Source organism: Aquarana catesbeiana, linkage group LG09, assembly GCF_042186555.1.
Source record: "Aquarana catesbeiana isolate 2022-GZ linkage group LG09, ASM4218655v1, whole genome shotgun sequence".
Taxonomy (NCBI): Eukaryota; Metazoa; Chordata; class Amphibia; order Anura; family Ranidae; genus Aquarana; species Aquarana catesbeiana.
Window position 1 is genome coordinate 244,843,430 of NC_133332.1, and position 14,030 is coordinate 244,857,459.

Sequence of the window (14,030 nt, forward strand, 5' to 3'; positions counted from 1 at the left end):
CTTGGAAGACCTATTAGCGCTGGAAGTGATTGTGTTTTTTGTATCTCAGCTGTAATGATATGTACGGTTTTACTAACACAGGTAAAATTGTGCTCAGGCATTAAGATTTGTTTTACCCTGAGGTGGGAAGAGGTTAAGACACGTTAAGTCCATGCATGCGGAGTAATGTGTCAGTGTCCCCCTTTCAGGTATGTATTACCACCGATAGAGATCCCAGTACTCCCCCCCTGACAATACCTTCACCTGCTTCACCTACATACTCGTCTCTGTCACCCCTACAGTGTCGTATTTCAGGCATCGGTCTCGGTGGTGTATTATAGGGAGAGTCCAGGCAGAGGTCAGGCGTGTCTCTATACTAACAAAGCTCCGCCCCTGAGGAACTGACCCTTGGCTTTCTAATAAATAGTAAAGATTTTTCGATCGGTCACACACCTGCCTCCTCTGGCGATCAGCGCGCACAGCGCCTTGGAGGGGGTCACGTTCTCCACCATCATCCCCAGAGATTTGTCGGCTTCCTCCCGGATGAAATCGTTGGAGTCACCGATCTTGTGGAGCAAAACCCGGGTGATTTCCTCCACCTCCTGGTCCACGTTTCTGCTGAGAGATCTGAACAGATCGCCGATCGTCTTAATGGCGTGACGGGAGACCTTGGAGCGCAGATTACTGACCTGAGGACAAAACGGCCATTAAAGTGACCTTGGAAATAAAAGTCAAAACTGCAGCAGAAAAGCAAATCGGTTTCCCGGCCCGCCGACATTCCTCGGATCTTGCAGAGTTATGGCCTGCAGCAGAACCTTCGCATTCAAATCCTCCGGGTGCGTCCAATGTATGCCCCCCAGCCACACACTATGGTTCCCTCCTCTGACTCCTAATTTACGACTGTGCCCTGTACTGATGATAGAACTGGCAGATGGAACCATAGCATGTGGTGGGGTGCAGACATTGGACGCACCCTGAAGTGTTGAATGCGAAGGTTCTGCTGCAGGCCGAGACTCTGCAAGAGAGCCAAGATCAGAAACCGAACACTGGACATGTGCAATTCGTTTTGTTCTGAATTCGTTTTTTAACAAATTTTGACAAATTCGTTAATTCCAACATTTCTGAATTTTTCAATTTCCAAAATCCTGAACTTCCGAAATTTCCAAATTTCCAAAAATTCAAAATTTCAGAAACTCTGAAATTTGAAATTTGGAAATTGGAAAATTATGGACATTTGAAATTTCAAAAATTCAAAATCCCAAAATTGGGAAGTTTGGAAGTTCAAAAATTTTGAATTCGAAAATTCGAAAATTCAGAAATTCAAAAATTCGGAAATTTTAATTTCCGAATTTCCAAAAAAACAAAATAAGCGAAAACAAACACATTTTTTGTCAATGCACATGTGTACTGAACACCCCTCCTGTCCCCGGGTGATTGCTCCCCTATAGAGACAGTCCAAGTCCTGGTTCACACCAGTGCGGCTTTGAACACATCACTGCGATTTGCACTGCCGGCTTCCTTGTTACTTCATTTCACAGAAGTCTATGCAGTTTCCATGAAATCAGTAAAAAGTAGTGCTGGGACCTTTTTCATAAGTGCTGCAATATGAATTCTGTTGCTGGATCTGTCAAATCACATGACAAGTTGCACCGGTGTTAACGGGGGGCCAAGAGAGGAAATACCTTACTGGAAGGATCACCGAGGGAAACAAAGGAAAAAAAGAAAACCACTGCAGCTGCCACATCTATAAATACAGTGTCTTGAAAAAGTATTCATACCCCTTGAAATTCTCCACATTTTGTTACAACCAAAAACGTAAATGTATTTTATTGGGATTTTATGTGATCGACCAACACAAAGTGTCACATAATTGTGAAGTGGAAGAAAAATGATAAATGATACAAATAAATATGTGAAAAGTGTGGGGGGAGGGGCATTTGTATTCAGCCCCCTTTACTCTGATAACTAATATCTAGTGGAACCAATTGCCTTCAAAAGTCACCTAATTAGTAAATAGAGTCCACCTGTGTGTTATTTAATCTCAGTATAAATACAGCTGTTCTGTGAAGCCCTCAGAGGTTTGTTAGAGAACCTTAGTGAACAAACAGCATCATGAAGGCCAAGGAACACACCAGACAGGTCAGGGATAAAGTTGTGGAGAAGTATAAAGCAGGGTTAGGTTATAAAAAAATCTCCCAAGCTTTGACCATCTCACGGAGCTCTGTTCAATCCATCATCGGAAAATGGAAAGAGTATGGCACAACTGCAAACCTACCAAGACATGGCCGTCCACCTAAACTGACCGGCCGGGCAAGGAGAGCATTCATCAGAGAAGAGCCAAGAGGTCCATGGTAACTCTGGAGGAGCTGCAGAGATCCACAGCTCAGGTGGGAGAATCTGTCCACAGGACAACTATTAGTCGTGCTCTCCACAAATCTGACCTTTATGGAAGAGTGACAAGAAGAAAGACATTGGTGAAAGAAAGTCATAAGAAGTCCTGTTTGTAGTTTGTGAGAAGCCATGTGGAGGACACAGCAAACATGTGGAAGAAGGTGATCTGGTCAGATGAGACCAAAATTCAACTTTATGGCCTAAAAGTAAAACGCTATGTGTGGGGAAAACTAACACTGCACATCACCCTGAACACACCATCCCCACCGTGAAACATGGTGGTGGCAGCATCATGTGGTGGGGATGGTTTTCTTCAGCAGGGACAGGGAAGCTGGTCAGAGTTGATGGGAAGATGGATGGAGACAAATACAGGACAAGCTTAGAAGAAAACCTGTTAGAGTCTACAAAAGACTTGAGACTGGGGCGGAGGTTCACCTTCCAGCAGGACAACGACCCGAAACATCCAGCCAGAGCTACAATGGAATGGTTTAGATCAAAGCATATTCATGTGTTAGAATGGCCCAGTCACAGTCCAGACCTAAATCACATTGAGAATCTGTGGCAAGACTTGAAAATTGCTGTTCACAGACGCTCTCCATCCAATCTGACAGAGCTTGAGATATTTTACAAAGAAGAATGGACAGAAATGTCCTCTCTAGGTGTGCAAAGCTGGTAGAGACATCCCCAAAAAGACTTGTAGAGAAAGGGGGTTCTACAAAGTATTGACTCCGGGGGGCGCCATACAAATGCCCCCCCCCCCCCACACTTTTCACATATTTATTTGTATCATTTATCATTTTCCTTCCACTTCACAATTATGTGACACTTTGTGTTGGTCTATCACATAAAATCCCAATAAAATACATTTATGTTTTTGGTTGTAACAAAATGTGGGACATTTCAAGGGGTATGAATACTTTTTCCAGGCACTGTAGGTAAGGTGCAAAGTGTCGCATTGCCCTTCTTTGGTAGATACACTTTAAAGTTCATTGTCATCTAAAAGGGTTTTACACACTTCATCTTTCCTTGTCTCAGCACTGAGATTGCTCGGGTGATGATAACGAACCCATTCAGAGATCAGTCTGAGAGAACTATAGAGGACGGCAAACAGCGATATATAGAGAAAAATAAAGAGAGGGAACGATCTGCAGACATTCGATGTACTCAGTTCATTTATAGGACATCGCTTTCCTAGACATCGACATTGTTACACAATCTGTCTCCATTCTGTCGAAGGGTTAGAACCCCTGTTAGGTTTTTATTGTTGTTTGTATCCAGTGGAGGAGATTTCACTTCCTGTTCTGAGAAACAAGAGGAAATGAGCAGAAATCTCTTCTGATTCACACCTATGTAGCATTTTTAGTGCTTTGTGCAGATTTGCACCGCAGTCCATATAAAATGGTTTCCTGTAGTGCAAAAAGCACAAGAAATGCTAAATAGATGTGAATCCGGCCTCAGACAGTCGTCATGGGAACAGGTGTCCCCATTTCTGTTAATGCATTAATTAACCACTTGCCGCCCGCCATATGGAAAAATGACGTCACCAGGATATCAAGCCGCTGCGCGCTCCCGGGGGCAATCAATGGTGAGGTGTGTCAGTCTGACGGAGACTCTTTACCATGTGATCAGCCATGTCCAATCACAGCTGATCACGATGTAAACAGGAAGAGCCGGTGATCAGCTTTTCCTCACTCTTATCTGTCAGACGCGAGTAGAGGAGAGCCGATCGGCTGCTCCTCTGACAGGAGGGGTCTGTGCTGATCGATTATCAGTGCAGCCACCCCCCCCCAGGATGCCCACACTGGACCACCAGGGATGTTACCACCAGGGATGCCAATCAGTGCCCACAATGGGCATCAGTGATTGGCATCCATCCATACAATCGATTAGTGTACATCAGTGCCACCTATATTTACCCACCAGTGCTGCATATCAGTGCCACCTATTAGTGCCCATCATCAGTGCCACCTCATCAGTGCCACCTATATTTACCCATCAGTGCCACCTATCAGTGCCCATCTGTGCCGCCTTATAGTGCCCATCAGTGCTGCATATCAGTGCCACATATTAGTGCCCATCATCAGTGCCACCTCATCAGTGCCCATCAGTGCTGCCTCATCGGTGAAGGAGAAAACTTACTTATTTACAAAGTTCTGTAACAGAAACAAAAAAAATGTTCTTTTCAAAATTTTCGGTTTTCTTTTTATTTGTTTAGCAGAAAATAACCCCCCCCCCCCCAGAGGTGATGAAATACCAGCAAAAGAAAGCTCTATTTGTGGGAAGAAAATGATAAAAATGTAGTTTGGGTACGGTGTTGTATGACCGCGTAATTGTCATTCAAAGTGGGACAGCGCTGAAAGCTGAACATTGTCCTGGGCAGGAAGGGGGGGAAGTGCCGGTATTGGGGGGGCAGGAAGGGGGGAAGTGTCGGTATTGGGGGGGCAGGAAGGGGGGAAGTGCCGGTATTGGGGGGGCAGGAAGGGGGGAAGTGCCAGTATTGGGGGGGCAGGAAGGGGGGAAGTGCCGGTATTGGGGGGGCAGGAAGGGGGGAAGTGCCGGTATTGGGGGGGCAGGAAGGGGGGGAAGTGCCGGTATTGGGGGGGCAGGAAGGGGGGAAGTGCCGGTATTGGGGGGGCAGGAAGGGGGGAAGTGCCGGTATTGAAGGGGTTAAATACACGCGGTAATTATGTAGTAGTCCAGGCATGCAGTATTTAGGGAGTGTGTAGTGGTTGTTAAGGAGTGGATGGCCGCCAGCGTCCTTAGCAACCAATAAACAACGCGGTCATTGAGGACTTTAAAGAAGTTGTAAACCTCCTAAAAAAAAAAGAAAAGAAACGAAACCTGCAAGACAAAGGCATAATGTGTGGGGGAGGTGCATCACATACTAGCCCATTATGAAATACTTACCTTAGAACGATGCCCTGCAGCGGCACCGATGACACGGCCGACATCTTTCCCGGAGTTACTTCCGGGTTCGCAGGAGCCGGAGCCGCGGTGATGTCACGCCGGTCACAGGCCCTGTAGAAATGGCACGAGCGGGCCGTTCCTTCAGTGCGCATGCGCCAAAGACGTCGGCGGCAGAGTATATATATAGTAAATATCTCCTAAATGGTGCAAGTGTGGGAGATATTTACAGAGGTAAGTCTTCCTATAGGTCCTCATCATAGACTTACCTGTAGGTACAAATAAAGCGGAAGACTTTACTTCATCTTTAACGATTGATGACTCGTCAGCTGTCAGCCGAATTGGCGCAGGGTGCCCCCCCCAAATCCATGCCAGGCCTTTCTGAATTCTGAGGGGAACCCCCACACCATGTTTTTTTTCTTTTTAAATGGCGCGGGTCCCCCCCCCCCAATTCATACCAGACCGGAAGGGGACCCAGACAGCAATAAATACCTGGCAGAGGTTCTGACTCCTCCCTTCTGTAGCTACAGCGAAATCTAGCTTTGGGCTTTACATTGATTGGAGATTCATTGAAATCTCTGTGTGCTGATTGGTCAGTGGGGACAGGTGCACTTACCTCTCTGGTCACAGCCATGCAGACCTCGTGGATTCTGGAGCAGAGAACGTCGGGGTGCCAGGAGGCCAGGCAGCGCACACTGAGGAGCCCCTTCTCCTTCTGCTCCCTGCAAGATCACAATTCAGGGATCATTATATGTACAATCGGGATTGGCCCAAAATATTCCAGGGCAAGAGGCTGACAGCCAATCAAATGTACGATCTCTCATTCTACCAATCCAGTCACTCCGGATCACATTCAGAAATTTGTCTGACATTTCCAGCTACGCTCCAGGCGTGCAAACACACAGCGCCCCCACTAGACAGCCCGGGGTAATGACCTCCACTGGGGCAACAGCAAAGCTACTCACTCTGCTCTCTCCCCCTGTCAGCGTGTTCCCTGTTAGTGCACATCGATAAAGAATGATGTGGTCCAAGGCACCAAAAGTAATTGGCCTCCATCCTAAATTTTCTGACAAAGAAAAGGGAAAGTGGTCAGCGGGACTTTAAATGAGGCCAATCACTATATAAAGTAAACATGTGAGATATAAAACACAGTGTTACTTTTATGGGTTCAAACAAAAAAGGGGGAGTTCCTGAATGAGAGATGTATAGCAAAGAACATTTTATTACATTGTGTGAGATCATGTATAACATACTGAATAACACAAAAATAAAAAAACACAGAACCGCAGACACGCAGGGCGTGCTGAAAACCGCATATAAGTATTGACGCCATGGTACTTGGCATATCATAAAGTAAAAACAAGTCCTGCACAACATCGGCCACTGGAAGGGCTGAATGATGTTGGAAAGTCTAGAGTAAGAGACATAAAATCATCTGTATAGACATCATGCAGCTATGTATGTCCGACGCGTTTCGTTGGGGTATACCAACTCTTCAGGGGCGAATGCAATGGTGATCTATAAAGAAACATAACCATGTGGTATAATATTATAACCGAATAATAGGAAACTATGTTTCAGTTATAATATTATACCACATGGTTATGTTTCTTTATAGATCACCATTGCATTCGCCCCTGAAGAGTTGGTATACCCCAACGAAACGCGTCGGTCATACGTAGATGCATGATGTCTATACAGATGATTTTATGTCTCTTACTGTAGACTTTCCAACATCATTCAGCCCTTCCAGTGGCCGATGTTGTGCAGGACTTGTTTTTACTTTATGATATGCTAAGTACCATGGCGTCAATACTTATATGCGGTTTTCAGCACGCCCTGCGTGTCTGCGATTCTGTGTGTTTTTATTTTTGTGTTATTCAGTATGTTATACATGATCTCACACGGTGTAATAAAATGTTCCTTGCTATACATCTCTCATTCAGGAACTCCCCCTTTTTGTTGGAACCCATAAAAGCAGCACTGTGTTTTATATCTCACATGTTTACTTTATATAGTGATTGGCCTCATTTGAAGTCCCGCTGACCACTTTCCCTTTTCCCTGTTAGTTCACATGCACTGCAGCAAGTCCTTCCTTTTCCTAATCTGCTGAGTGGACTATCAGGGATCTGAGTCCGTGTCCAATGAGCAGGCAGTTTATAGAGAAGGGCGCACACCTGCCTGGCTGTACAACATGGCAGAGGTGTGAGAATCACAAGACTGGCGTGGGGGGAGGGGCAGGGCGGTGCGGGGGGGGGGCAGTAAACTCACAGAGTCCGGGTGCAGAGAACAGAATTTGTATTAATGCAGAGTCTAGTAATTCTCCTCCTAGATTGTAAGCTCTGAGGATCAGGGCTCTCTGATCCCTCCTGTATTGAATTGTATTGTAATTGTAATGTCTGCCCTCATGTTGTAAAGCGCTGCGCAAACTGTTGGCGCCACATAAATCCTGTATAATAATAATAAAAAAATAATAGTAATTCACGACACACCCGGCGGGAAGACAGCGACCACCGGGGACACTCACAGCAAGTATGTGTAGCCAATCAGGTCTCAGATGCACCTCGTCTGTCTTAAGGGGCGGAATGTGGCCGGTCTGAGCCCAAATGGGGAGGTCTCCAGAGGGTTTTGGGGGTCTCCATCCTTCCCCTACTCATCTAGAATCTCTCTCTGACACTATTCTTTTTATTTCATTTTTAAAATTTATAACAAAAAGCAAAACTTCAAAACATACAAATCATTCCCACAAAACAACAACAAAACGATTCCCTGTCCCTGTCAGATGGGTGACCTGTCCCTACACTACCCACAAGGGAAACGGGAAATGTGTGCCAAGCCTGGGAGCCAGGGCTAGAAATAGGCTCTGACTGACCCAAGATGGCTGCTAGAGTCACAAGGGGCGGCAGCATCCAATCAGCTAGCTTTGCCAGAGACCCAGGAAACCATAGAAGAACCATGTTCCTCTTCACTTCCTCTCCCCTGCAATGCCTCTGCGGTTGAGCGCCACCTGCAGTGAAGAAAGTAGACTGCACCTGTCTACAGGCTGAACAGAATTACAAATATTGGATGGAAAATCACTTTTGCTGCTTCTAATTGTGAGGCTTAGCGGGGTCAGTCTGAGACAGGAAGTGCCGTTCCTGGCAGGATCTCCAGGTGGAAATCTTTGAAATGGATTCACAAAACAATCTTTGGTTAAGAGAACTTTATACAGCAAAGACGACGACAAACACAGCAAAGGAGAGATCTCCGCCTTCTATTCACAGCTGGACTCCAGACAGAGAGAAAATATGCCGATCAATGGAATATATTGATAAACATCCATCACCTATTATATATTATTACTTCTATTCCTTATTATATATATTGATACTTCTATCAGATATTATTTATTGTTTCTTATATTATATATTATACTGTATATTGTTACTTTTATCACATATTATATATTACTTCTATTCTCTATCGTATATTATTACTTCCATCACATTATATATTGTTACTTCCATTCCATATTAATGTAACCTGATAATTATTATTACATTATAATTGTATTATTTTATAATATTTTATATATTTTTTTATTTTTAATATTTTATTTGGAAAAATGTATTTTATAATACTTGTGATATTTGACATTCAGGTATCTTCCCAGGATTTGGTATCTGCCTCTTTCAGTCTATTGTACACTTTGTACTGGGGATGCACGGATACCATTTTTTTATCGGCGAGTAGGAGTACCGATACTCGCTGATACTGAGTGCTGATACTCTGCGATGCGATTTGCATCAATACAAAATGAATGGGCGCGAATTGCACTGCAAAGATTCGCATGCGGTTTGAGCTGGAATGCGGTGCGATTCCTGTCTGCCGCATCACATGCGGGTTCCTCCACCGCTCCTGTGTGATCCCAGGCCTGTCACAGTGATTTCAGCCCGGGTTCACACAGGAGCGGTGCGGGAAACCGCATGTGATGAGAGGGATGAGATTCATTGCAGTGCGATTTGCACCCATTCATTTTAACTGGATGCAAATCGCACCAAAAGGTATCCATTTCTAAATCGGGAACATTTTCACGAGTACTGGTGAAAATACTCGATATCGGTGCATCCCTACTCTGTACAGCAGAACTCAGAGATGGGGGTGCAAATACAGCTCAAGATGCCAATCAGCACATGGGACATGGTGATTGCAGGAGAGAGCAGAGTGATGAGCTCATCAGTGTGCTGCTTCTCCTTTACTGTCCAATCACCGGCTGGGGGTGGGGAGGTGACCTACTTATGCAGTAAAGAAAAGTCAGGTCACCAGACAGGGCTGTGCTGAGTGGCAGAGCAGTGTAAACCACAGGGCTGGATGGATTTCCTGTATTTCCTGTGTGTGTTTAGTAGTGTGATTGGCGTTCATCTGATGTAGGAGTCGGAGATCTCTGTGCGTTGGGATAATGGCGGCACAAATCAGGACACATCTTACCAGTCCTTGTGGTTCAGCCACTTCAGAGCCTCTATCATGCCTTGTTCTGGGTGGGACATTGGACCGGAGCTGGGCCCGCTGTTCTCAGAGTCCGTATCCCACTCCGAGAGGTCCAACAAGGAGGCCGGCAGGGAAAACGCTGCGACAGAAAACAACAAAAACACCTTAATAACGCGTTCAGTGCATTCATCTCTTATGAATCAGCTGGCCTGAAATGTTGATCGGCCACAGTGGCGCATGCCGCAGCACCATGCACTACAGAGCGGCACCATACAGTACAGAGCAGCACCATGCGGTACAGAGCGGCACCATACAGTACAGAGCAGCACCATACAGTACAGAGCGGCACCATACAGTACAGAGCGGCACCATACAGTACAGAGCGGCACCATACAGTACAGAGCAGCACCATGCGGTACAGAGCAGCACCATACAGTACAGAGCAGCACCATACAGTACAGAGCGGCACCATACAGTACAGAGCGGCACCATGCAGTACAGAGCAGCACCATGCGGTACAGAGCGGCACCATACAGTACAGAGCAGCACCATACAGTACAGAGCGGCACCATACAGTACAGAGCAGCACCATACAGTACAGAGCAGCACCATGCGGTACAGAGCAGCACCATACAGTACAGAGCAGCACCATGCGGTACAGAGCAGCACCATACAGTACAGAGCAGCACCATACAGTACAGAGCGGCACCATACAGTACAGAGCGGCACCATACAGTACAGAGCAGCACCATGCAGTACAGAGCGGCACCATACAGTACAGAGCAGCACCATACAGTACAGAGCGGCACCATACAGTACAGAGCGGCACCATACAGTACAGAGCAGCACCATGCGGTACAGAGCAGCACCATACGGTACAGAGCAGCACCATACAGTACAGAGCGGCACCATACAGTACAGAGCGGCACCATACAGTACAGAGCAGCACCATACAGTACAGAGCAGCACCATGCGGTACAGAGCAGCACCATACAGTACAGAGCGGCACCATACAGTACAGAGCGGCACCATGCAGTACAGAGCGGCACCATACAGTACAGAGCAGCACCATGCAGTACAGAGCGGCACCATACAGTACAGAGCAGCACCATGCGGTACAGAGCAGCACCATACAGTACAGAGCAGCACCATGCGGTACAGAGCGGCACCATACAGTACAGAGCGGCACCATGCAGTACAGAGCGGCACCATGCAGTACAGAGCGGCACCATACAGTACAGAGCAGCACCATGCAGTACAGAGCGGCACCATACAGTACAGAGCAGCACCATGCAGTACAGAGCGGCACCATGCAGTACAGAGCGGCACCATACAGTACAGAGCAGCACCATGCAGTACAGAGCGGCACCATACAGTACAGAGCGGCACCATGCAGTACAGAGCGGCACCATACAGAACAGAGCAGCACCATACAGAACAGAGCAGCACCATACAGAACAGAGCAGCACCATACAGTACAGAGCAGCACCATGCGGTACAGAGCAGCACCATACAGAACAGAGCAGCACCATACAGTACAGAGCGGCACCATACAGTACAGAGCGGCACCATACAGTACAGAGCGGCACCATACAGTACAGAGCAGCACCATGCAGTACAGAGCAGCACCATGCAGTACAGAGCGGCACCATGCAGTACAGAGCGGCACCATACAGTACAGAGCAGCACCATGCAGTACAGAGCAGCACCATGCAGTACAGAGCGGCACCATACAGAACAGAGCAGCACCATACAGTACAGAGCAGCACCATGCGGTACAGAGCAGCACCATACAGAACAGAGCAGCACCATACAGTACAGAGCAGCACCATACAGTACAGAGCAGCACCATACAGTACAGAGCAGCACCATGCGGTACAGAGCAGCACCATGCGGTACAGAGCAGCACCATACAGAACAGAGCAGCACCATACAGAACAGAGCAGCACCATACAGTACAGAGCAGCACCATACGGTACAGAGCAGCACCATACGGTACAGAGCAGCACCATGCGGTACAGAGCAGCACCATACAGAACAGAGCAGCACCACACAGTACAGAGCAGCACCATACAGTACAGAGCAGCACCATACAGTACAGAGCAGCACCATGCGGTACAGAGCAGCACCATGCGGTACAGAGCAGCACCATACAGAACAGAGCAGCACCATACAGTACAGAGCAGCACCATACAGAACAGAGCAGCACCATACAGAACAGAGCAGCACCAAACAGTACAGAGCAGCACCATACAGAACAGAGCGGCACCATACAGTACAGAGCGGCACCATACAGTACAGAGCGGCACCATGCAGTACAGAGCGGCACCATGCAGTACAGAGCGGCACCATACAGTACAGAGCGGCACCATACAGTACAGAGCGGCACCATACAGTACAGAGCAGCACCATACAGTACAGAACGGCACCATACAGTACAGAGCGGCACCATACAGTACAGAGCGGCACCATGCAGTACAGAGCGGCACCATACAGTACAGAGCAGCACCATACAGTACAGAGCGGCACCATGCAGTACAGAGCAGCACCATACGGTACAGAACAGCACCATACGGTACAGAGCAGCACCATACAGTACAGAGCAGCACCATACAGTACAGAACAGCACCATACGGTACAGAGCAGCACCATACAGTACAGAGCAGCACCATACAGTACAGAGCAGCACCATACAGAACAGAGCAGCACCATGCAGTACAGAGCAGCACCATACAGTACAAAGCAGCACCATGCGGTACAGAGCAGCACCATGCAGTACAGAGCAGCACCATGCAGTACAGAGCAGCACCATGCAGTACAGTACTGTAGATGAAAACCTAGCCTAACAGTGTTTACTGCTCCTCTGAAAAGGGATCCATGGTGGATCACTTTTCAGACGCATTCATTAGGCATCTCGGAGTTGTTATGTGGCCTCCTATGTTAACCCCTGAAAGTCTGGAGCTCAGCCCCTAGGGGGCAGTAAAACTGTCCATATAGACAAGACCTCTGAAATAAATCCACAAACTAGGCTTTTCTGTGTCGTTCACCAGGTATGAATGGAGTCTTAGCACCAACCAGGAGGAGGGCACAGGGGTCCCATTCAGCCCCAGCGCTGGCAGACTGACAAAAATGATAAGAGGCTGAAAGCTGCTGTGGCTGGTTGGATCTGGAAGGGGCCCCTGAGTGGTATGAATGAGTAGGGCAGTATGCACCCAGGGGCCAATGTTCAGCACGCAAGACGTGTGAATTCCGGGCATTCGTCCCCGGGCGCATACTGCAATAAATGTACACCGTCCAATCCCGGCCCATCTCTGGCCTGAGCCCTCTGACCACACCGAAACCTCAGAGCCTCATGCCCCGGGCCTAAACGCCCAGCGTGATGGAGTGTGATGGAGCCTCAGCCTCAATGTCCATGGGAACTTACCGGAAGAATGGCGAAAGTCGCTCACGGCAGGTTCTGGATTGATAGTCGGGATGCTGGGCAGGGATGGTCGGCTGACCCATTTGTTGAGGCTCATGTTGGTCTTGTTGGCCATGTTGGTCTTGTTGGTCATGTTGGTCATGTTGGTCTTGTTGGCAATGTTGGTCATGTTGGTCATGTTGGTCCCTCCTCTTCTCTTCTCTGCACTGATGGGGACGGTGTTCAGTCCGCTCAGGGTGAAGGAGGTCACTGACACGGATTCTGGAATACACCAATCAGAGACTTACCATACAAAGTCTTCAGACCTTCGTATCTCCACCACACATGGCGTCATTTTATCTGTTCCCCCCCAAAATCCCCTCCCCCTGATATGTGCCCGCTGTGCCCACGTACTGGTATGAGAAAGTCTCCTGTTCTCTTTGTATTGCTTCCTCTGTGTGACCATCCTTGGTGATCCTGCCAGTCCCTCTGTTTTCCTTTCTTAAACTGACCACGCTTGGCATAGAAGCACATCATTCCCAGTGTGGTCTGTTTTGTGGCTGTGCTGGGAGAACAGCCTACCTGTCTTCCAGTGGTCAGACTTGTGCTGACACACCCCCCTCCACAACTGATCACTGGGAGGATCAGTGTCCTGTGGCACGTCCCCATGCAGGCAAGCAAGAAAAAAAAAGATGGGGGTGGGTATCATGATTGATTATTACTAAGCTGAACTTTCACCCTATTTAGCCCTGCCCACTACCAACAAGACACACCCACCTCTTTTGCTGTGACTCCCTTCACTGTCTAATTACATGTCCCTCTATCTCATCTTGGGAGGTTGGAGCATTGGGTAGTATCAGTCGCAGGAGTAATAAAAGTAGTAGTAGGG

General features: G+C 47.6%; 1 protein-coding gene across 1 annotated transcript in view; it reads right to left on the reverse strand.

The window, feature by feature from the left end:
• LOC141108463 (TOG array regulator of axonemal microtubules protein 2-like) overlaps positions 1–14,030 on the reverse strand; it is an 87,796-nt gene that overhangs the window by 13,032 nt on the left and 60,734 nt on the right. The window contains 4 exon segments of the mRNA XM_073600084.1: positions 433–668; positions 5,891–5,996; positions 9,742–9,880; positions 13,166–13,423. Coding sequence (XP_073456185.1) covers positions 433–668; positions 5,891–5,996; positions 9,742–9,880; positions 13,166–13,423 — 739 coding nt within the window.